The sequence below is a fragment of the Parasteatoda tepidariorum genome, chromosome 12 (assembly GCF_982258835.1).
Source record: "Parasteatoda tepidariorum strain Cologne lab strain chromosome 12, Ptep-v5.0, whole genome shotgun sequence".
In the NCBI taxonomy this organism is placed as follows: domain Eukaryota; kingdom Metazoa; phylum Arthropoda; class Arachnida; order Araneae; family Theridiidae; genus Parasteatoda; species Parasteatoda tepidariorum.
Window position 1 is genome coordinate 43,972,208 of NC_141766.1, and position 27,056 is coordinate 43,999,263.

Below are 27,056 nucleotides of genomic sequence, written 5' to 3' on the forward strand. Positions count from 1 at the left end.
AGATGAAGACAAATTGTAATCATGTTCCATTAAGTATGTTATAGATGCATGTTAAAATAAAAGACTGATATTTTTAACATATGTTATAGCAAAAACACTCACAAATTTTATTGAATTAAATAATTATCTGCTATTGAATACATAAAACACACTAAAAAAAACTGAAAAACTTTTGCTTAAAAATAATTTAAAGGGGAAAACAACGAAAATATGACAGCCAATTATTTCCAAAAAAAACTTTTCCTTTCACTTTAACTATTAAGTGACATAAATTAAGTTAACTACATTAAATTATTCTTATTCAAAAAATAAAGAAATAAGCGTTTAATTTTTTTTTATTTTAAAAAATCTTCCAAAATTTATCTTTCTAATTAAAATATTTGAAATATGCATATATCGAGGAAGATAGATAAATAGAATATAAGATAACTAAGTTTTTCAAAGAAATGCTATAACTATATGATTCAACTAACACAAGAACAACTTTACGGTTGAATAATGATTTGATAAGAGGTGAGAAGAAACTACTAAAATGCAAATCATGCATGCAATAAAAAGACGTGATATCTATAGTATCAATCATTTAGGCGAGAAGATAGCCCAAAGAACAAAGCACACAAGTGTTTCCATTAAGATTGGTGAAAACAGTGTCTGTTAATAATCCTTGGTGGCAAAATGATCAAAGGTTAGGTATACAAAGGTTAGGTTAGGTTAGGTATTTGATCAAAGGTTACTGTCACCCAGCTAACCATAGGAGGTTTAATATTTAATGTAATGCCCATACAAGATACACAATTGAAAATGATAGAATTTCAAGGAAAAAAAAATCTTAAAATATGACAATCAGCATATTATATAGCAGGAGTGGCCAAGCTCCTTGATAGTCGAGCCATTTTTCAAAATTTGAAATTTTCCGCGAACCGCAATTAAATACGTATTTAAAAGTTATGCAAAAAAGGCATTAAAATTTTTTTTCTTACAGAAATTATATTTATTGAAAACATATAAATAAAAGTACAAAATATGTGTATTGAATTTAAATGTAAAAAATTAAACACATTTATTTTACTTCTCTTGGTAATTCTTTAAAATTTGATGAATAATTGGTGACAGTACTTCTCAGTAATTCTTTGAGATGCTGGTTAGTTAATACTGATCGGTGTTTGGATTTCACGAATTTTAAAGTGGAATAAAATTATTCACATAAATACGTTGTTCCGAATATTGAAATAATTCGACAAGCAGCCTTTTATAATACAGAATACTTCGATTCTGGTACAAATTTCCAAAATTCAGTAATCGACGTCGACTTATATTTTAATTGTAGAGCTTCATCGTTTTGCATCTCTATTAATTCTAGTTCTTCAGATGCTTTTTGGGTCATAATTATATTGGAAATGGAAAACTCACCTTGAATTATGTTAATTTCAAATGGATTCAGAAAAATATTAAAATATAATAGCACAAAAATGAAAAGGGAACTTGGATACATTTATCGAGAGCCACAAATAATCCTTCAAAGAGCCGCAGGTTGGTCACCCCTGTCATATAGAGAACCTTATGGCTTCCATATTAACTTAACACTAAAACCATATGAAAAGATTTATGAAGTAGTGGAATTACAAAAGCTGAATAATAGAAACTATGAAGTAAGTCTACCAATAATTTCACTCACTGCACATAAAAGAAATCAAAACACTTCATTTCATAACTCTTTGAATGAATATTAGAAATTAGCTAACAATGTTGGGGTTACTTAAAGAGTCACAACAAATTTAATTTCCCACCCCAATACTATTTTTAAAAATATTTAACATTTAAACATCATTTTAGATCATATTTGTTAACAACCAACAAATAGGGGTTTAATTATTATTCTTATAAAACCTACTAGAATCAGCTACAAAAACTGTTCCACAATCATCACATGACACTAAGTCCATATAACGGAAAAAAATGACTAATTTTTCTTAGAATAGCAAAAAAATAAAAAATTAAAAATATATTTTCCGTGAAAATTTTTTAAAAAGAAATCTACACTTTAACATGAAAAACCTTCATCATTTTTAATTACATCAATTGACACTCAACAAGTGGTGATTTAATTAAAAACTTAATGTAATCGGAGCTTATTTCATAACCTTCATATGACACTAAAGCCAAAATAGCAAAATTAATTTGCTGATTTTACTTTTTTAATGAATAAAATGAAAATAAAAAAAAATTAATTTACATGAAAACTATTTTTAAAAAAAATCATAACTAATATAACCTCATCATTTTTGATCAAATAAATTGAGAAAAAAATCAACTATGTACTTAAACAAATAACTACTTAATTAATACTCTTATAAAGCTCACTGTAATATGAGTCTGTTCTACAACCAATGATACCAGAGTCGAATATAGCCTAACTAATCATTTTACTTGAAATCACAAAAATTAAATTATTTTTTATGAAAGCTCATTATAAAAAAATCAATCCTTTATTATAAAAGCTTCCATCATTTCCGATCATATCAATTGAGAATAATCAACAAGTAGTTATTATAATAAATCAACAAGTAGTTTATTAAACTTAATATAATTTGAGTCTGTTCCCCAAAATATGATATCAAAGCAGAATAGTAGGATAAAATTACTGATTTAAGAATCACATTAAAAAAATAAATAAAAAAATAAATAAATAAAATTTTTACAAATTTATTTTTAAAAAATCAATTAAACAAAAAGCCCTCATCAATTCCAATAATATCAATTGCTAATAATGAACTATTTAAAAAAAAAAAAGAAATCGAAAATGAAAGCTACCATCATTTCAATTGATAATAATCAACAAGTAGTTTATTAAACTTCAGATAATCTGAGTCTTTTCCCCAAAATATGATACTAAAGCTGAATAGAAAGATAAAATTACTGATTTAAATAAGAATCACAAAAAAAAATTTATCTCTTACAAATTCATATTTAAAAAATTAATTAAGCAAAAAGCCCTCATCATTTCCAATGATATCAATTGCTAATAATCAACAAGTAGTTACTATAATAATTAACAAATAGTAATTATATTAATCAACAAGTAGTTTATTAAACTTAATGTAATCTGAGTCTGTTCCCTAAAATATGATACTACAGCTGAATAGCAGGATAAAATTACCGATTTAACTTAAAATCACAATAAAAACATTTTATTTCTTACAAATTAATATTTTTTTAAAAATTAAACAAAAAGCTCTCATCCATGAGAGCATCCATGAGAGAGATCCACTAATATCAATAGCTAATAATAAACTATTTTTTAAAAATCAAACCTTTAATGTGAAAGCTACCATCATTTTCGATCATTTCAACTGATAATAATCAACAAGTAGTTTATTAAACATTATGTAATCCGAGTCTGTTTCCCAAAATATGATACTAAGCATGAATAGTAGGATAAAATTACTGATTTCACTAAGAATTACTTAAAAAAAAATTTCTTACAAATTCATTTTTAAAAAATAAACTAAGCAAAATGCCCTCATCATTTCCAATAATATCAATTGCTAATAATAAACTATTAAAAAAAAAAGAAAGAAAGAAATCGAAAACGAAAGCTACCATCATTTTCGATCATTTCAATTGATAATAATCAACAAGTAGTTTATTAACTTTACATATAATCTGAGTCTGTTCCCCAAAATATAATACTTAAGTTGAATAAAATAAAATTACCGACTTAAATAAGAATCACAAAAAGAAAACTATTTCTCACAAATCCATTTTTAAAAAAATCAGCTATGCATAAAGCCGATCATATCAATTGATAATAAAAAATTAATTTAAAAAAAAATCAACCCTTAATATGAAAGCACATATAAATTTCGATCATATGAAATGATAATAATCAACAAGTAGTTATTATAATAAATAACAAGTAATTTATCAAACTTCATGTAATCTGAATCGGTTCCACAAAGTATGACACAAAAGCTGAATAGCAGGATAAAATTACTAATTTAACTAAGAATCACAATAATGAAAAATAAAAACATTTCCCCAAATCCATTTAAAAAAATCAACTAATTATTAAGCCATATCTTTTCCGGTCATATCAACTGTTTATAACCAACAAGTAGCGAGTTAATTTCTTTTTATTCAAAAGATTATTAGTAATGGTCATTGACCATTGAACAGTGTTTTAATTATTCTTACAAAACTTACTATAATCTGAATCTGAGTCAGTTCCACAACCATCAGATGATACTAAAGCTGAATAACGGGAAGATTCTGAACCACTGTCAGAATCACTTTCTTCAATAACTGCCGACCAAATTGCCGGCGGGAGATGATACATCAAGGGTGAAATATGCTTCATTTTTTGTCTCTGGGTCCGGTGAGAGACGGATGTTGCACCTGACATCGTGAAAAATTTTCAAAAAACACACTAGCTTCATTCACAGTAAATCCAAAGAAACGAGTAATCCAAAATAAAGCACACAAATACAATTTTTAATAAAAAATATTCCACAGGAAAATAAAATTATGTCCCACAGCTGCAGGTTGGAATGTTATCCATCTGTTTTCAGCATGTCCTACGAACTGTCGGTCAAGTTAAAGTTTTTTTACCCCGACGCACCAACCCAAACAACACTGAACAGCTACTGAACTGTAATGTTATTGCATGCCGTCGTTGTCCTGAAGCGAACAGGGTTGCTACTGGGAGAAAAAGTAGGATTGAGTTTTAGCTCGCCAAGCAGGCTACTGAAACGAATACAACCAAACTTATTGTATGATTTTCTCTCTTTGCAGACTAGTCGGAATTGGAAATAAAGAGGAAGTCGAAACCTCTAGTGATGTAGGAATAAAAAAGAATGCTAAAAGAATGACTCATAACCACTTCAAATAGGATAATGTTTTTAAGTTCTCCTGAAAAACACAACAATAAACAGAGCACGTTTTGAAGACTGAATTAATGCGACGCGGGAAAGGGGGAATTAATGCACTTGGCATTGAAATACATTGACAAACTTGGAAAGAAATACACCCCCCCCCCATTCACCTGTTGTTCGTATAATATAAAGTTTACAATATTAATATTGATTGATAAAAGGTTTATTAATTTTTTAGAACTACAAGTAATTTATTCATTAAAACAATCAACGAGGAATATGTAATATAAATACAAATTCAGTAATTGTAATAATATTCTACATGTTCTCATTTATTCAGGGGTAATTGTGAGCCCAACTCAAAAATCCTGAAAATTTCTCCAATAAAATCATTAATTACGTATTGCAAAAAATTAATGTCTTCATAAATTTAAATTATTGATATTTTCAAAACATGAAATTCTAAATAAATTACATGCAGCAGAATTTAAATGAATAATTATGCATAAGTTTACTTTTATCTCTAATCACATTTATTATTCTCCTCAAAAAAAATTTTCAAATGAAAGAGATGCCAAGTATAAATTCGAGTTCTAATATTTCTAAATAAAACATAATTTTTTTAATACATAAATGTGATCAATAATTTCTTGAAACTTTTGGACCTCAGATTTCCGGAAACTTCCGGAGCGCGTTTAATGAAAAATCCGGATTTTTTCCGGAGCGCAATCATCTCTGTTTATATTTAATAAAAGAAATTCGCAAGTAACATTCAAAGGAAAAAATTTGCCAACCAAAAAAATGCTCGAAGTTTCATCTGAATTTATTTAAAAATTTAGCAGAGAGTACAATACTGATATACATATGTTACGATATACGAAACTTTCTTTTAAAATTAATTTAAAAGAAATTACGGCATAGTAAACAAATGCATTTAAATTCATTTATTAAAATATTATTCAAAAACTAAAAGCGCAATAAGAAAAAAAAACTACATGCAACACAACCTACATAGTGGCTACATAGTTAACAAGCTACAAAAACTTAAAATGTATATTATAAAAATAAAAAAAAAGTGATCTAAGAAAACGTTTTCAGAAATAGCTATTTAAAGTTTACTAATGCTCATTCTGGTTAACAGCATGTCTATGCAAAATGCGCTTTATGGTAATTATATTACTGAGTTCCAGCAACCAATAATAAAATTAGAAATTATTTATTTTATTCCATAACTCAATGTTTTTGGGCATAAAAAAATAATTTAAATTTCTTTAAAACAAAACTTTTTTTAAAAAAATTACAAACATTTAAAATATTAATGACTATTATTAAATAAGCTAAAGCGATAAACAATAAAACCATTAGATTAGTTTTGTTTGAAAAGATAAAATGCGTTCAACAATGTTAAGTAATCATATTTTTTATCAATTATCTAAGGATTAAGATAGTATACCCTCATCCAATTTTTTACAAAGCAAAAGTATAGTGTTTTATTCAAAACGGCAGAATAACAAGAAAAAAGAAACATTCACATTTTGTTTTAATTTTATTTATTACTTTCAATAAGGAACGCGGATTTTGAAGTTTTATTGTAGTGTGCAACAATAAATATGAAACTTAGTTCTTATTAACTATTTTTTTACTGTTGAAAGTTTTGCTATCTTGTTGGCTGCTTGTTCATCGAATAATCTCCGATATTAAAATAAATAAATAAAAACATTTCTTTAAAGAACGAAAAATCATGCTTTCATAAATGCAACGAAATTTTAAAAAACTCATTGTAAAAATGCATAACATTTAAACGAAAATAACATAAACCTCAGATAATATAATTTGATAAATGCGCAAAAGAAAAGAAGAAAAGATTTTTTTTTCACACAGAAGAAATAAATCTTGAATATAAAAATCGGATTATTTCTTTCAAATTTTCAAACTAAGGAACTTGCAAAAGGAAACTCTCACTAAATGCCTTTAAACACGTCTAACATTCGTTGATTGTATCATTAAAAAGATATTCAATAAAATACGAATGAAATCTTTTCCTTGACCAAAAAAAACGAATAATATTAATTCAATAAAGGCACGAAAGATTAAATAGATAGTTTCATTAAAAGACGTTACAAATCATTCGCTCTGTATAAGTAATTTAAGATGAAAAAAATAACTATCAGAAAGAAATTTATTTTTATTTTCTTATTCTAATCGCCTCCGCAATAAACAAAGAAAGAAATTGTGAAAAAGAGCTTTACTTATTTAATCACACTGAGATAAATAATTAATGATTAAAAATGATTAATATGACATTATTGAGTCATAATTACGATTAATTATTACAAGCGTTAAGGAAAAGTTATTACACAGGGATGAGATTAGCCAAAACGCAAAAAAGCTGAATTTCCACGAGAGTAAATTTTACGCAAGCGCAACCCTTTAATAACAAATTCCAGACAGTTTAAGGTAATAAATGATGTGTTGACATACAATTGTGTACTAATCTATGATTATAAAAACGATTACATTGATACTTAACATTTAGTGAAAAAAAATTACCAATTGAAAAAATAAAGCTAGAAATTATATTTTTCCTCAGTTCACATAAGAGACAATTATTACTTGAAAAACTACCTGGTTTAACAAATTAAAATTACTGAGAATATACATTAATATTTCCTTTCTTTTAATAAATACTGTTATGGGATTTATAGCAAATATATCAGTAATATTACTTTTTAAATAATATTGGAAAAAAAAACTTTAACAATGGACCGAATCATTATGTTCATATTATAGTCTAATCTAACTACAGCCCTCTGAAACATATCAATAACAGTGAAGTAGAAATATATAGTAACTCCTTAACATACAAAAATTGCTATTTTAGTTTGAAAAATTACATGACAATTCAGCAACTGTTTAGATAATTGTTTTTTATTTGATAAGAATTTTGCATTTTATAGCATAAATAGCAGCAATTATAAATAAAATTTTGATGATGAGTTAATTAACTCTTTCCCCCCCCCCCCCCAAATTTTTTTAATTAAATCCCTTTTTAAGTGATTGCTTCTGTTTGCTATATCTTTTATGTTTGCTATATTTAGTTGTTAGTCCATCTTCAAACATCTTGTGACAAATCCTATTTTTTCTTCTTTGCAAGCACAGAATGTAAGTTTTGAATATATTCTCTTCCAGTTTCTCTGATGTTGTAACACTTACATATACTAATAATCGTCGTTAGAAAAACAGTCACCCTTATAGTAACTAATTTAAAAAAATTTTTATTTCTTACAAGAATCGTGGTAGTTGATCTTAAAATTGCGTGAATATGAATAACAATTATGGATTTTGAAATCACATGAATATGAAACTAGATATACGATTTTGAAAATGAGAAAATATAGAATTTTTAAAACGCGGATATAGAATTTTTAAAACGCGTAAATACAAATCACGATTCATAATTTTTAGATCGTGTAAATACGAATCATGATGCGTAATTTTAGATTGCATAAATAAGAATTATGATGCATAACTTTTAGAATGCGTGAATGCGAATCCCAATGCCTTATTTTAAAATCACGTATAAATACGAAGATCAATGTTTGATATTATAAACCGCATGAGCAAATCAACACATTGAATTTTAAACTTGCGAGAATACGAATCGCTATATAGGTTTTTAAAAAGACGTAAATACGAATATCAATTTCGGATTTCTAAATCTCGTAAATAAGAATTGCAACGTACAAAATTCAAATCGCGTGAATAAGAATCGCAACAAGCAAATATGAAAAGCTATGTTTGATATTAAAATTGTGTGAATAAGAATCGAGATATTAGCAGATTCCAGGCTTGGGACCTCTAAAAGGCTTGTCAGAAGCAGCGTCGTTTGAACTACAAAAATCGGATCTATCTGGAGGGCGGTAAAAAATTCGGAAAATCTTATCTGCTGCGTGTAAAAGGGGAGAAAATAGGTAAAATAAGTAAAAATGAGAAAGGATTGGCAGCTATGTAGTTTGAATTTTCTGTTTCTCTTTGAAAATCGGTGAATTTTCTGAAAAAGCAGATAACTTGTTAAAAAAAATGAAATTTTTAGAAAATCTGAATTTTTGATAAAAAAGCTGAAATTTAAGAGATAAAAGTGAAAAAAGCGGAAAAATCTCATCCCTGATTACAACATTTTTTTATCTTAATATATACATAAATTTTTATTTATATTTATATACATTTTATAAAAATAGTCGGACCCTGCTATAGTGAACCATCTGTGAAAACAGCACTATAAATGAGGAGGATTCACTAAATAAAAAATATTTGAAATAATGTTCAGTAGAACTATTGGAAATAGTGATTGCAATAGTACACATTTTGCTTTATAAAATTATCAACTAATGTACAGTCTCTCTGCAACGAAGTTCCCTTATAGCGAATTTATTCCTGTAATGAAATTTTTAGTCGGAACGGTAAATAACGTTCAAAGTATCTCAATATAACGAACTGGCCGTCTCCCAGTAACGAATTTTTCAGAAGTTTATCGTTTCAATTTTCAACCTTTTTGGATTTTTCCAGATGTTTATGAATTCCGTCATTTTTGAAAAAAGTTGCAATTAAAAGTTGGAAACTGAACAATCAATTCGCTCTCCCATTTGCCTGTTTTCGTAAACATGCGCATTATTTATTTATTGCAGCTTAATTGCACGTTTTAAACACTTTTTTAATACTGTGTATTACATCATTAAATAAAAGTCATAATTATCATATAGACTAAACATTTTGCATCATTTATATTTAAACAACTGCAAAAAAGAAATGTGATTCCAATTTCCCAGCTGTTAACTATAAGCTTCAGAAACAAAATTAATTTAATAGCAGTTCAGAAGACACCACTAAATGCGTTCATTACAACCGAGTGTTCATTATAACAGGGTTCATTATAACAGGGTTAGATTGTATTTATTTTATACTTATATTACACTCTGATTATTCCTTTTATTTTAATGAAAAAGCAAAATCTTATGTAAATTAAATTTCAAAATATGAATAGCTTCTAGAACGTAGTTAAAGAATATATATAAAGAAAAATCTATTAAATTAGCCAAAATAGAATATTATTATTATCAGAAAATGTTTCTTAAAAGAGGATCAAGTTTCATGCAAATAATTATAAATGTTCTAGAATTCACATAAATAGAAGAAATTTATCGTTTAATAATGATGATAATGAATAATACTGACATTAAATTTTTGGCTTTTGAAACTATTTATTTACTATTTTTTAACTTAAAAATTGATAAAACGTGAACGTTACTATCTCAGACCTACTTACGCAGACAACAGTTAGTTTAAGAATTTGGTTAAATTAATAACTACAAGCAATTATTATTCATTACGAACAATTAATTACTTGTAGTCACGATTACCAGATATTGAGTACAATAAAAAAATTAAAAAGAAAACGATCTCACAAAACTACTATTAAAAAATCAGAATCATAAAACTACTATTAAAAAAACAGAATTATAAAACTACTATTAAAAAAATCTAAAATCATGAAATTACAAGTAATAAAACGAAAATCATAAACTAGAAATCAAAAGAAACAAACTAATTAAAACTTAAATTAGCATTGCTTTTTAAAAAAGGGGGCTTTGTATCTCTATTTTTTTTAATTATTTTTTTAAATGCTTATATTTTTTTCACTGTCTAAATGATAGTAGCTCTTCTAAATTTAATCGCGATTATAAAATTTATCTCAGCAGCAGTTTTGATCATAAAAGAATAGAAAGTCAAAAAATAAATTTATAAATAAAGAAATAAAAAATGAAGCCCTAAACACATGCTTTTTAATTATGACCTGCTTTTTAATATATCAGGGCCGGCGTTAAGGATTTCAAATTATTAGCCAGTAAATTAGTCAAATATCAAAAGTATTAGTCAATTTTTGGAAGTCTTCTGTAAATGCAAATCCTAACAATTTTTATGATTAATTTTTTTTTCTCATAGAAAACTATTTTACGGTAGTTTGTTTGAGGCTTATATTATTTGAACCAAATTCTAATTGGTTATACGGCGCATCTAACGAAAATTACTAATTTTGAGAATCGAGTTGAATATTTATTTTTCTTTCCAATGGAAAAAATCATTCTCTAATACTTTTGCCAAAACACAATTTTATTCGCCAAATTTAAGATTTTATCGCATTTGGAGAGGTAACGAATGTTTAGCGCGAGCCCTCTGTATGTACTATATTTATTTTAAAGTTATAGTGAATAATTTATGTATATGTTGAATGGAAGAAAAGAAATTAGGAAGATATCCTGTCATTATAAATGCCCAGTATGCCTTCCAATCAATTTCTGATTGATACGCTGATAAGAAGTTAGGTAAACAAAACAATTTATCAGCATAAATGATAAACTAGGATGATATGAAATTCATTTGACAGATTTATCGAATGAATAAATTCAAAAACGCTTTTTAAAGGCGCAATTCTGAGAGCAATTTCAATGCTTTCTAGGTAATATTGTTTATTATCTTATAAAGAACAAATGAAACGAAATGTTTTATCAAGTTAATGAAAATAAGATAAGAGAATTAAATGGAATTGATTTCTCTTTATCGATGATGTATGTAACTGGTGTATAAGAAATAACTAAATGTGTGTAATTAATTATAAAAATGATAACAAAAAAATTTTAAAATGTCATTTGTTGAAAAATATGGCGACTTTCACATTCATTTTAACGAGCAATTAGCTTTAAAAAACAAAAAGAAATCAATTAATAATTTACATAGAAAACAATAATAATAAAAATTCTACACTTGCACATAGCCTGTAACCATAGACACGGATATTACATATTTAAAAACTTCGAAATACAAGAAATCATCAATTGTTGCACATTGTTGGAATCTTGGGCATAAATTTTAATTTCACCAATGCTAAAATTTTTTCCACATCAATCACATCAGCTCATCTTGATGCCCTGGAATCATGTTTTGTTCATATGAATGTTGATTACCTTGTTAAAGACATTATTTCCTCTAAAGAGTTTGGGGCAGTATAATGATCAGCCACTTTTTCAAAAGATCGTTTTTGATGTTAAATACAACGATTTCTATGTAGGAAATAAGATGTTTATGTGCATTGTGCTGTTATCTAAGAAAAATTCGGGAAACTTAAGTATATATCTAGAATGTAAAAAAAAAAAAAAAAAAAAAAAAAAAAAAAAAAAAAACTTTTCATATGTATCAGTCTGTGATGACACTTTATTTCCCGATGCCTTTTAATACATATACATAACTTTGTGATAACATTGGCAAATAAAATTTTGAGATTTCAATTATCTTTAAAAAAAATCAATAGAAGAAGATAAGTTTAGGAATGAAACAGTATTTCATGAGGATTATTTGAATAACAACGTAACTTTACATATTCTGTCCAAGTTTTGAAATGGCGTGCAAGATAAAATTACCAAGCGAAATTTTTAACTTTCTGCGCTTTAATCATTATATGTTTTTCTTTGTCCATTCAGCTGTAATCGTGCAATAAAGAATGAACAGTTAATGCAGAACAAAAAAAAACATTGCTAAAAGCATAATGGGTCAAAAGCTTTATTAACGATCTAAAGATTAGAATAAATATGTATGCTTGTTCAAGTTCAATTATTGGAATATGTGAAAGCATAAAAAAAATATATTTGTGCAGTATTAATTTTAGCATTATAAACCAATGAAATAAAACAAGAGCAGATTGGTTTTTGAAAAGTTATGAAGAGAATATTAAATTATTTGTCTTAACATTTAGATAATTTTCATTGGATAGATATATAAAAGACACGGAATAAACGTTCTAAGTTCAAAACAATCTCGCAAGGCCTAAATTTTAAATTCTCAAAAACCTAGGACAAGAAAAAAAAAGAAAAAAGAGTGAGAGATCGTTTATTGAAAGTGGAAAAGTAGATAAATAAAATTTAACGCTTTGGACAAGAGAAAAATTTAGTACAATCCATCGATTAGGTTGAATGAACTGTTTATTCTGGCATTTCTTTAGCTCCTTATCTATAAGGTATTTATTTAAAGTTTATTTAATGAGATGCTAGTATGCCATTTGAGTTGTGATTCATGGTTAAATGAAATCAAATTTGCATTTAATCATTTAAATGAAATCTTTTTAGGAAAAAGGTTACAGTTTTAATTCATCATAAATATATAAGACGAGTCTCCTTATTTTTCCTTCTTTATTTTATTATTATTATTTTAGTGTACTTTCAATAGAGTAAAAACTTGATTAAATAAATCTAATCCTTCATTTATAGTTCTGTTCAACAAATATACAAGATAAAAAACCAATTTTTATCAATTTAAGCTACGCACCCATTGAAGTTAATTCAGAAGTTAAGTGTCCACATCTATGGGAATTTTTCAGCCGATAATCGGTGCTAAATATATAATACTAGAAATTCAAAATGGGACCTTTTTAAGAAAAAGGTTAAAATTTTAATTCATCATAAATATATAAGATCGGTCTCCTTATTTTTCTTTCTTTCTTTCTTTTATTATTTTAGTGTACTTTCAATAGAGTAAAAACTTGACTAAACAAATCTAATCCTTTATTTATAGTTCTGTTCAACAAATATACAAGATAAAAAACCAATTTTTATCAAATTAAGCTACGCACCCATTGAAGTTAATTCAGAAGTTAAGTGTCCACATCTATGGGAATTTTTCAGCCGATAATCGGTGCTAAATATATAATACTAGAAATTCAAAATGGGACATTTTTAAGAAAAAGGTTACAATTTTAATTCATCACAAATATATAAGATCTGTCTCCTTATATTTCTTTCTTTATTTCATTATTATTATTTTAGTGTACTTTCAATAGAGTAAAAACTTGATTAAATAAATCCAATCCTTCATTTATAGTTCTGTTCAACAAATATACAAGATAAAAAACTCATTTTTATCAATTTAAGCTACGCACCCATTGAAGTTAATTCAGAAGTTAAGTGTCCACATCTATGGGAATTTTTCAGCCGATAATCGGTGCTGTTAAAGTAATAGAGGGAATGAGATTTTTTTTTTCTACGGTAGAAACAATAGTGCGTGGTGTTCAAATACCCAAATGTAGCCCCTAAAACATCAACACGCAAGGTGGTTTGATTTCCTGTGACTCAAATGTTTTACGCAGAACAAATTTATTATTTCGTGCTGTGTATGTATCGGGGTTTCATATTCAAATTTTCTAACTGTTGCCGTTAATTCTGATATAAAATATTTGACAGATACCATGACCAACATATTTATAAATATTGATTATATCACAAATTATTAAACATTACTAATAATTCAATTTATTAATTGAAAGTCATGCGTGTTTAGTGTATATTTCTAAGCTCTTCCGCTATTAATAATAAATAAATAAAACAGTCTGAGTGTTTTTAAATTAGAAACAAAACTATAATTTTAAACCACATATACTATCCTGCTATGCAGAATTATTTGGGCTTTCTAACGGTCAAATAAATAAAATATTTAAAAATTGTTATATTACTTTTTATTTTATTTTATAACCGTCGTTGAAGAGGCGACCCAATTTTTGGGTTTACGACTACTAATGTTCAACTTCGTAGCCTTGTAATTTTGAACCCAATCCAGAAGACAAGGGAACTCCTGGATCAAGTACTGGAAGAAATTTGCCTTCGTGGAGGACTTTTTGATGGAACTAACCCGCATTTGCGTTACATGGAGAGGAAGACCACGAGAACCTCTCACGGTTAGACTGATGGCAAGGGGACTCTAACCCATGATCCGTCTACCACTGAGGATATTTCACGTCAGCACTGTGGTCGGTGCAAGCCGGATGCGGAATTTGTATCGAGCAACCATAGCCGGGATCGAACCCCGGTTCACCTCATTGGAAGGCGAACGCTCTATCCCCTGGGCCATCGCGGCTCTATATTACTTTTTTTTTAAAATCCTCAATTTAGCAAAATTTTCCATCTAGATTAAAATCATTAATTCAATGAATAACGCAGGGGAGCAAACTTTTTGTCGTATTTATACAAATTCTTGTTCTTACTTACTTCGAATGTAGGGATGCCAAATCTGAAATTAGTTTTTCTCTTAAAGCTACAGATTTTTTAAAAATGCCATTTTAGTCTATTTTTGTCGAAATGTATTAGTTTTTTATGAAAAAAAACGTTATACGTAACAAGAGGTAGCACAAATGTTGCAACAAACTGCTAGTGGAGTTAGGACACATCACCAGGATAAAAATTAGGATTAGTAGCATCATCAGGATTAGTAGCCCATACCAGGAAATGTCGTCGAACGCGGCTAGGAGCGCTTCCCTATTATTAAACACAATTTTAGAGATGCTTTAAAAAGGAATCTCAGCAATCTTCTCTTATTTATTTGCTTGCTTTGTAAAAATGAAAAAAAACTTAGATGAAAAATAATTTGCAGCTGCTGTAATAATCTGCAGCTCCCACTATTGTGCTGGGAAGTATCTGATATAATACAGATTGAGGTCGGTGTCTTTCTTACAAAGTACTCTTTAAAATACCATGTATCCCCTTTAACAAAATCAAATGTACATACAAATCACATAAATTTTCTAATAAGTCAAAAAAAAAATTAACATAAATGTAATTTTTCCAAAATATTTCCAAAATTTGATTTTTTTTTTAAAAGAAGTTTACTACGAATCTGAAAAGAGCTTCAGATAAAATTCTAAAAATCAAATGTGCCCAAAAATATCAAAAGTGGTAATTATTCCCATATGTTTCATACGCCTCATATATGTAAATAATATGAGTTTCACTAAGGTTGTATAAGTCAAAAGAAACGTATCCGTCCTTGAAGATAAGTCAACTGCATTCGAGCTGTTTATAAAAAAATAACATCATAACAAACCGTCAATGATTAAATGAGTTTCAGCTTTATCGTGAGAAGTAAACACTCCTAATCTATAATCCTAACAGATTCGAAAATTATCTGAGAGATTAAAACCCCCTCAGCTTTCATGGGACTTCCGTTCAAAACTCGATTATAGGACCGACAATCACTAATTTCACAATATTTGTTGATAATTCGGAGTTTACCTTCAATAAACTATGCGCGACTTTCCCCGAGAAGGGGGATTTTTCCTGTCATCATTTCCTTTAAAAGAAATTGCAACTTTGAATTGATGATATCTCAAACTAAATTGATTGTGCAAATAATTTAAACCTCGGTATAATCAAACAATCAAGCTCTAAAACGGAAACAAGGCTTATTCTATAAGAATTTCTTTTAACAAGTTAATCAGGGTGCGTAGCCAAATTATTCAACAAAAAATAAGCACCTTTTGAGCCCTTTTGAAGCACTCAAAAAATATTTTTAAGCACTTTGAAAAAATATCATAACTAGGCACGGTTGGAAAGTTTTTGACAACTGATGGTTTTAACCGTCATGTCAAAAAAAAAAAAAGAAGAAGAAAAAAAAAAAAACCTTTTGGTATTGTTTTAGACGTTTTCATACGCTAGGGACTGACAATACATTAAGGGCTTTTAAAAAACGAAAATCGAAAATAAGCACCTTTAAGCACTTTTTAAAAACGCTACGCACCCTGTTAATAAACGACTTAACAATTATTAAGAATAAGACAACAAAAAAAGAAAGAAAATAGTTAGAAATAAAATAATTGAAACAGCATGCAGTTGAAAAATTTCATAATATGGCATTTTCAAACATGGCGCACAAAAAAGAATTGGTGTGATTTGTGTCTTGGCAGTGATACGAAAGATTTTGAAATAATCAGAGAGATTTCGTACTGTCGCGTAGCTTCGAACTTTTACATAACCTCCCGTACGCTCAAGTACGTAAGTACTGCGTAGCGCACTACTTACGTACCAACGCTTATCTAGATCCTAAGTAGGACACTGTCAGCGATTCTAAATGGGAGTATGAAATCTTTCTCATAATAGAACATCCTTCCAATGAGGTAACCTGGATTCGAATCCCAGCGATGGCTGGTCGCTACGAATTCCGCACCTGGCTCACACCGACCACAGTACTGATGTAAAATATACTCAGAAATAGACGGGTCATGGGTAACCGTGTGAAGTTTTCGTGGTTTTCCTCTCCATGTAACGCAAATGCGGGTTTGTTTCATCAAAAAGCCCTTCACGAAATAATCTCAAATTCTCACGTCGATTATTAATTTATTAAAAAAAAGTTTTAAGCTGTTTTATCTTAATGAAGACCAGGAGTTTGGTTTAAATGTACAGAACGCTCTTAGAATGTAATTATTAGGATGCACTGCTTAACTTCAATGGTCACATCCAATAACTATGAATGTTAGTAAAAACAAAGATCCTTATGGTATTTTAATAATAAGGCCATAATACATAATACACAGTTAAATTTTCAGTCAAATAAGTCACTGAGAAAGTTATCAAGACAGCGAAAAAATTGTTTACAGTAAACGCCACTGAAAATTAGCTTAGGTTTATTTTTCCCGCACTTGCGTAAATGTTTAAAAGAATTTATCTTTTAATTTATACTTGCCTTAACTAAGAAGTTTCAGGACAATTTTCAAAAAAGTGCATACTGTCGAAAGTGCAATTGGGGAATTTGACTTGATATTTCCCTATAATAAAACATTCTGAATTTATAATTAAAGTGATCATAAATACATAATAAAAACACCACTTAAAGTTTGCTTTAGTTTATTTCACTAACACTAAATGCGAGAGCTTATTCCTTGTACTTGCCTTAACTAAAACCTTTAGAACAATTTTCAAAAAAGTGCATACTATCGAAAATTTAATTGGGAGATTTGATTTCTTGTAAATTTTACAGTGATATTTCCCACTATATTTATAATTAACATAAATTTTAAATTGTAATAATGATTAAAATTGAAGAGCGAAACCTGGAATAGTTTTTCTACCATCTAATCAAACATTAATTCGCAAAGACTACATAACTATAGTAAAACCTTCTTAAACTAGTTCTTAAAATCCATTCCAATGTACTTTAAAACATTAAAATTCCAAAATATAGAGGTACTAATTTACGATGATGAGTTTTAAATCTGCCGACATTTTAATTTTCTCAAAGAAAACTTTTTTTTAATCCAAAATGCATTCATAACAAATGTAAGTCAAAGATTTAATTAAAAATTGGAGATTTAAGTAATTAATGCACAGTAAAAAATGATTTTTTTTTCCACTGATAAAATTGAAAACCTGGTATAATATTTTTTAAAGATGAAAAAAGTCCCGCAGTGGACTAATCATTAAGACACGGTTCCCAGCAGATCACCGAAGTCAAGCATCACTGGCTGCGGTCAGTGTGCGGGTGGGTGACCACTTGGATCAGTCTACGTAGGGACCGAAGGTGTGCGGTATCGGTCCTCGTTAAACTGTTCTGCCGTAAAGTGCTCGACTTCGCGTGCAGGTCGTCGGGCTACCGAAGCGGGGACGCCATCCCCTCTGCAGAGGATCAAAATTGTGATGGCATGTCTTCGGATCATCCTCAGGGATGTCAGGGAACTACAACTACAACAACAAAGATGAAAAAGGGAGCACAACTTCAAACCTTGTCTAAAATACTTGCACCACGGAAACTTGCAATTCAAAAAAAAATTATGCATGTTCGTATTTTGTCTTAATTTTTTTAAAGGTAAATTTATATTTTTCTTATTACACTAAGGAAATAATTAAGTTATAAGGACTGGTATAAAAACTTCATTCATATCAAATAAATTCCAAACTAATAAAATTTTCCCTCTCCCTAATAAAGTTAGTTTACTTAAACGAAAAAAATAAATATGTATCCATACATAACAGTCGTAATAATAACAAAGCATTTTTTCCGTAAATTCCACGCAGTATATTCTATTTACACAGCAACTTGAATAAATCAGTAACGAAACTTATCACCCATCCCTTCTGTTTATCAAAAGAATAAGCAAAGACGTTTAATAGATATACAGCCACAAAGCAAAACAAAGCAGGCTTTAAATTCAGAGGTTATTTGATGCAGGTCGCATTTTAACAGATGTAGAAAAAAACGTATTATCGGTTACAGAAAATGCGCCAACAAAGCGATTTTTCGCCAAATAGGAAATTTTATTCGATAAAGGAAGGATTTAAATAAACGCTTACGCTTAACTTACTCAATGTCAAGTTTTGTTATTTTTTAAATTAATTCATCTTTAAAGTGAATAACAATACGATGCATTTTTTCTAATTGCTAAAGAGATGCATCAAAGGTAAAAAGAACAAAATTGTTCATGTTCGCCTTTCAGAACAAATTCATTTCCATTTAAGAACGTGAAAAAGAATATATATAGAGCGCATCTAAGGCTAGAGATGAATTCAACCTTCTTCACAGTTCAATAACTGGAACAATAGAGTCAAATCATGAGGAATAATGGTTTTCAGATGGCGGTAATTAAGCATATTGAAATCACTCTTTAAGTCAAAATTAGTTAAGTCTAGGTTTAAGTAGTTTTTAAATGAGAAGCCTCCAAATTTTATTGGATGTCATAAAGCTATATTAAACTTCGCGGAGCACTTTGTTAAATGAAGCAAAAAATAAAAAAGCTAGGTAAAGTTGAAAATTAATCAGTTAATGAATTAAAATTACAAATTTTAGTGGGAATTCAGTTATGTTAAAATCCAGTTGGAAATTATAAAAACACTTCCTTTAAATTTATATTATATTTAACTTACGTAATTTAAAATTAATCAGTTAATAATCGAAATTAGTATTTTTTTTCGGGCAATCAGTTGATTTGAAAAGAAGTTTATTTATTCAAATATATTAAAATTGTTACAAAACATAGAAATTTAAAATATAGTAGGAATAAAAATTAATAAATTCTGCCATTTTTTTATTTATAAATGATTTTTTCATTTGACATAGCAACACCAAGATCACATGGACGAGATCTTAATATGGTACTTCGTATAACAACTTCTTTTAATACGGAAGGGCTTCTTTCTTATTTCTCCGGTCCTGAAGGGATTAATAAGTACATTTTCACAGGCAAATGATTGAACAAAAGGATTAATTTCAAGAGTTCCAGGATGCAACTAGTCTTTTTTTTTTCTACTACATATCATTCGTATGACGATAATTCATCAATTATATTTTGCAGTAAATAATTACTTATCAAAAAATGCCGGTCATTATGACAATGCAAATAACGTGGGCTGATATCTACTAAGGGGCGAAAAGGTGCATGATTTTAGATTTCAGACTAAATTTTTAAGTATAATTTAGATTTCAAGACTCTTATTTACGTTTAAGAACTTATAATTCATGAAATAGTTTTTTTACGTCAAATTTTCGTTGTGTCTAAATTGTTTTTACTCAGAATAAGCATTGTCGAACACGGTGCAGAACAACATAAATCTAGTAACCTTATGCTAACTTTTTTTTTCGTAACAGCAGGTACTAAATTTTCGTTCTTCACCTTGAAAGGTGCCGGAAGTCTTCCTCATTTAACGTTACCCAGTGGGCACCTGTGAGCTTAAGTCACGGAGGCGAGCAACATTACCCACGCCACACTGCCACAAATACCCGTTCATAGGGTGAGCCACATTTACACATCACAAAGAGAGAAACATCCATGCCCAGAGTGGGATTCGAACCCGCAGCCATAGGCTTCGCAGTCAGGCACGCTAACCGAGCTGCCACCTTATGCTAACTGGCGGGTAAGATGTCTAACAACACTAGCAGATAGTTGTTCCTATATACCATCCCTCGGCAAACTAGGTTCCTTTCATTTTTCTTTTTCTTTCTTTTTTTTCTTCTTTTTCTTAAGTAGCAAATTCATCACAAAAATCGCACAGTCTTTTTTTTAGTTCACGTGACAACCATAATAATTCTGATTATTATTTCTTGCCCAATACGAGCTCTTTCGTATGAAATAATTATGTCAGCCATATGGCTTTGATAACGTCAGCCTGAGACACCTTACTGACAATACTGTATCAGATAGCAGAAAAAAAAGGCATAACAATATCATAAGACAACGAATTAGAAAGATGAATTTGTATTTATCGCACTTCAGTTTTGTTCCTTTCTATTTAATTTTTAGAACACCTTGTTTTTTTCAACTATTACTCTAGGTAGGAAAGGTTATGACTAAAATAATTTAAATTAAATAGTCAAAAAATCAATAGAAAAGTAGTTTAATACCAATATATTTACTATAAAGAATACATCCATTTTATGTTTTTTTTGTTGTTTGTCCTTTCTGTTTCTTTTTATTCTATTGGTAAATAATGTGAACAATTTTAGGTCTTCATCGAAATAAAAGAAGTCAATTCTGAGAGAGGAGACATTGTTCAATCAGCTCAAACAGACGTGTCTTTTTTGTCATTTTCTTTTTTTTTCCTGAACCAAATGCAGACATCATCCTGAAATAGCCTCTATCATAACGTAACAAAATCCGTGCTTAAAGATACCATCACGAGATATAGTGAAGCCGTGCAAGTGTTTCTATTGGCAAGCCTGTTCCCCAACGGAATAGGGGTTAAAATGAGTGTAAGAACAGCTAAGAGATAAAAAAAAAAGTTTGAAATAACAGCAAAATCTCACAATTTCTTTTACTGGAGATTCATTTGTTTATTTTTACAGACTAACAGCAGTTTCGTTATCGGTGTAAAGTGTTTTTTTTTAAAAAACAATTATCTAAAAAAAAAAAAAAAACAATTTGCTTGAATAAAGAAATATGTTTTATTTTTTTAATGTTGTAACTATGTTACTTAATTATTGATTAAAGTTATTAACTTTATGTAATGTTGAACTCACCAACTTAATTCTCACCAACTTAAATCGTCCGAACAACAGATTTTCTTGCCAATGTAAAAATGTTTCTTTCGCAATTGTGAATGTGACACATTTTAGAAATAACTTAACACTTTTAAAATAGACAACGCGTGATTTTCTTTTCATTTTGTTCCGTAGCAAAGTTAATTGTCAACCCACTTTAGCTATAACATAAATACATAATCCTCAATCTCCTTCAAGGTCAGATGAAACCACTTTCCACACGTGGACAGGGACTTTTGGATGCCTTTTTTACTTCATAATTTTTTGATACCTTTTTAAATAGGCAATCAAAGATTTATGTGAGTTAAAAACATCTCTCTCAAACTTTGCAGAGGCTTTAATGCAGAACAATTCAAGATCCTTCACTTTTTCCATAATAACTTTTACTTGTTTTGGCCATTACTGACATATTCTTAAGCCTAACCGATTATTTTATAAACGATTAACGCCCCACATTACACTAGGTAAAAATTCTAAAAAGTGTAATTTTTTAAATTTAATAAAAGTATCTTTCAAATATGCTGCAACCTTAATATGGTGCTAAATTGAACCATATAAAAGAGATTTAGCACTTACACGTCGCATCTTGCACGTACACGTTTGTATGCTCTGTACAAGCTTTGTAATAGAGAGTTCTGTTTTGTGACTGAATTCGCAGAACACACGTACGTGAATGCGTAGGATGCTACGTGAAAGAGCCATGTCTCTCATTACACGTCAATATGGTTCAACTGGTACATTCGCACGAAAACACGTGTGAAGGTACGTGAAACATTTATGCCTCTCATTACATGATAATATGCTCAAATGGTACATAATACGTGAACGCGTGGGATGCGACATGAAAAAGAGTTATGTCTCTCATTACATGTCAATATGATTAAACTGGAATATATGCTACATAAATACGAGAACACGTGGGAAGCTACGAGTAAGAGCTATTTTTTTTTAACTAATGGTTAATAATACTAATTTAATCAACTTAAACGGAAATCTAGTTCAATTCATCTTATTAAGATTAGCAGATTTTTTTCCCCGTGTATTTGGTTGTCATTTTAAAGCCTGTTGTGAGCCTTTTATGAATGACACTGCATGACATCTTGATGAGTGTCACATTCTATCCTCACCATGTTTATGTTATCTAATCTGTAATCACATTGTATATAAAATGCGTAACCCATATATTGAATTTCACAAATCAAAACTTTTTATTCCTTTTAACAAAAACATATAACTTAAAAACCTTCCTTAAAAATATTTAGGTTTAAAAAAGTATAATCCTTCAGGGTGCAGCCAAATTATTCAACAAAAAATAAGCACCTTTTAGGCACTTTTCAAGCACTCAAAAAATATTTTTAAGCAGTTTAAAAAAATATATCTAGGCAATATATCTATATAAATATATCTATAAAATAAAAGGAAAGGTATAAGAAAACTTTTTAAGAGGTTTTAGGAAAAATCAATACAAGTGGGTAATTCCTTTTCGTTTCATAAATGTTAATCAACTTTTCGAAAAGACGTAAACGAAGTCACTACTTGCACTATGATCTGGCCAAAATACGAAACACTTTCTGTAATATGCATTTGTTCGGAATGCAGAATAAATGCTTCTACAATTATGACATTAACCAAAATTTAATGAATATATGTACTTTACTAAGATTTTTAACTGCCCATTTTGTATTGCCCCGCACTTAAATATTTATTGATAGAATTTTTGAAGGAAAAAAAATTAAAGTAAACATAAATCTAGTTCAATTTAGATTGTATTTGTTCAAACGTATTTAGAATATGTTGAAAAATTATAGCTGAATGTTTTGCAGGTACGGTATACCAAAGGTAAATACATTGTTCATTTAAATAAATAATTAATAATGATACTTTTTCAGGAAAAACAAAAGGTCTCACCCAGCTTATCAGCCTACAATGTTTATGAAGGTCATAAAGAATTGAATGAAACGTTTTAGGAAGAAAAATAAAAACATTTTAGCACGTTCAATGGGGTCAAGGGGAAAAATACCCGTTTCGGTATATGATTATGCCTTTAATAAGTAAACATAATATAAAGCATTGACAGCTAGTGTAGATAAACAAGTGTTTTAATTACAAAAAAATAATAAATAAATAAAAAAAAATTTTGATTAGAACTTTATAAGGCAAATAGATTCTGCTCATTTGTGATGTAATAAACGAAACGGAAACAACATGTATATTCTTTAATTTTTTAAAAAAAATTTGTATTGAATAAATATAATTTTATTTTTACATGACAAATTGAAATTTTACACAACTTTCGGTTTCTTCGGCAACTAACTGCTATAAAGCAGTTATCGACAATGTTTTCTAAAATATCATCTGGCAATAGTTTAATTTCGAAATGTATTAAAACAATAACAGCGTTTTTAAGAGGGCGGTCGCTCTTCCTGCCCTTTTTGTAAAAATAATCCACCAGCCCACTGCCTTTTCATTCATATTCCATTAAAAAAAATACTAATAATTAAAATTCACTGTTTAAATAACAATTACACAGTTATAAACATTATATGCTTTATAGGTTTAATTCTGATTGGTATTACAAATATTTATTTTGTTCAAATTATTCTCAACTGGTTTAATTTTTATAAATTTCTCTTTTTTCTCAGGGAGTTAGATTAATTTTTAAGTGATTTTAAATTTTAAAATTATTTTTTAAATTAATGTCTTTTTAAAAATATGCACCTTTAAATGTTCATTTTCTCATAATTTTCAGTTTAGATTACAGAGAAAAGCTTTCAAGTTTATTCATAAATCTTTTTTTTTAATTTACTTTTTTCGGAAAAAAATTTATGCACATAGATTGTCCTTTAGTATGCCTTTAATTATTTTTAAGAAACGACAAATGTTTCTCTTATTTTAATAATGAGTGAGAATTACTTTTTGAAATATACACATAAAGTAGTATAAGAGAGTATATTAAAAATTATTGAGGATCAAGTTCAGTTATTACATTATATTACATATTTTGATAAATTTTTGCTGTGCTAAGTGAGTACCCTTTAAAAACTCAAAATAATCTTTTTTATGAGGACTTCGTATAAAGCAGTTATCGTCAATCATTTCTAACATATCACCGTGCAATATTTTAATTTCGAAACATAGTAAAATAACAACAACCAACAGATTACTAGATTACTAAATATGACGTCAAAAAATAAGTATTAATAGCCAAAAATTTAATTTGAAGTAGGTGACGTAGTTTTTTGGTCTTAAAGAAACCAAAAACATTTTTAAAGGTTAAACAAAATCTAAAATCGTAAAAATATTATCGATTATAGAACACTTTTAAAGAAACCGAAATAAAGTAAGTTAACTATACAACAAGCCTAATAACTCGATTTGTAACAGGCTCAAAATCTCCGGTTTTCGAGACAATTAAATAATACATACTATTAATCATTATCAATTACACAAATTCATGAAACTTTTCAATAAATAGACCACTAGCTCAAAGCCTTAGAAAAAGAAGGAAAAAAATGTTGCTACTCTACCAGATTCAATGAGAATATTGTGATAAACCTTACCTAAAAAAAGAAAGAAAAAGAAAAATCACATGATGAATCAAGAAAGTAAGTACAAAAAATAAATTTATCAATGAAAAAGTTACAATAAAAATATTTTACCATTGAAATCAACCTCCCATTCCTATTTTTAACACAAATTTCATAATACTTTTTTTTTATATTCATTTCTTCCAATTATTTACAATTATAGTGAATTATAGTGATGTAGTGAATTATAGCGATTTTCTTTCAATCTTACACCTGTTCCTACAAATGTGCCTTTCTAGTGTCTGCGAACGATGGAAAAAAAAAATTGGTACGAGCAACCTCCCCTGTCTGTCTGTTCTGTCGAGGAAAAAAAAAAGAACATGATTAGTGATTGATGTACCAACCTTACGAAGCCACTTCACCAAAAGAAATTACATATAATCTAAGTAGAGAGGAAAATTTTTTATTCTTGTGTTAAACTACGTACAACGATTCACGAATATACTCTTAAAATTAATATACATGCTTAAATGTTATTTAAAATAACAAATAAATAAAAAGAAAATGAACGGGGAAAAAAAAAAAAAAAAAAAAAAACTGTATAAGTCTACAATACCAAACTTTTCAAGATTTCAAATTTTATTTTATTTTATCGCACAGTCGATCAATATCAGAATTAGAGCTATATAACTGTTAACTTAGTAGCCTTATAAATTTTGGAATCAACCCAAAAGACAAGGGAACCCTTGGATCAAGCATTGAACGAAATTAACCTGGATTTGCATTATACGGAGAGGAAAACAACAAAGACTCCCTAGTTTGCCTGAGGGGTCTTTACAAGGGGACCCCACAAAAAAAAAATCTTAATTTCTTAAGAAAAAATCACTTTTTTAGGAGTTTTTTCAGAAATTTTCACATATTTTGATAAATTTTATTGATTGCTTGTAGAAATTTCATAGTTACTTTGAAGACTTAATTAGACTTATTTTAAAAATCTGCAGACTTTTTAAATACATTTCGCAAACATTATGAGTAAGAAAAAGAAAGTGAAATTTGTCTTCAAATATTCTTCATAATAACACTTCTTAAACACTTGGAAAAAAAATATGTTTTTCATTGGCAAATGTGATAATTTTCTCTTTACTTCCCAAGATAAAAATACAAATATAAATATCACGAGTGAAAAGATTAAACTTTCTATATTAGATTATAATAAAACTGATATTAAAATTATACTATTTTCTGCGATATTAAAAATTGAACATTTTTTGTGCATTGAATAACAAAAAAAAAAAAAAAAAAAAAAAAAAAATAGGACATAAAAATTAACATAAAAAACTAGTTATTTTACTGTAAAATGCAATACATCTGTGAACCTATATACATGTACAAGTTTCTCAAGAAGAAATAATGAGAATTTGTATGTGAGCTAATTTCATAAGTCACAAGTCGAAAATAAATTCTGAAGGCATGTAACTCACTTTCAAGCCTATATTTTACAGAAAATATAAAAAATTCATCTTGAATATTTTCCATAGAAGATAAAAACTGGAGATATGAAGGGGGAACATTTTTCTTCAGCACTTAGGTCAGTGCGAGCCAGGAGCAGTGTACAATATGATCGAAATGATTGGCCACCACCAGGATTCGAACCTGGATCGTTTAAATGGGAGACGAGCGCTATAATCACGGAGACATCTTGGTTTAAAATCACCAGACAAAAAAGAACAAATCAAAATTATATAGCGCGGCTTATCCATAGTGAGAAAAGTAAACATACTTGCTTTTATTATACATATTAAGTACACACACTAAGTATGTA

The 27,056-nt window shown here is 28.5% G+C and overlaps 1 protein-coding gene across 6 annotated transcripts in view; it reads right to left on the reverse strand.

Annotated features, from left to right (window-relative positions):
- DIP2 (disco-interacting protein 2) overlaps nt 1-27,056 on the reverse strand; it is a 192,768-nt gene that overhangs the window by 72,934 nt on the left and 92,778 nt on the right. For 2 of the 6 annotated variants that reach the window (XM_016048412.4, XM_016048411.4), the window contains exon 1: nt 4,204-7,632. The exons of the other annotated variants lie outside the window; for them this stretch is intronic. In XM_016048412.4, the coding sequence (XP_015903898.2) occupies nt 4,204-4,402 (199 nt within the window). In that variant the 5' untranslated portion in view covers nt 4,403-7,632. Of the gene's footprint in view, nt 1-4,203; nt 7,633-27,056 lie in introns of those variants that run through there. 6 annotated transcript variants of the gene reach the window in all.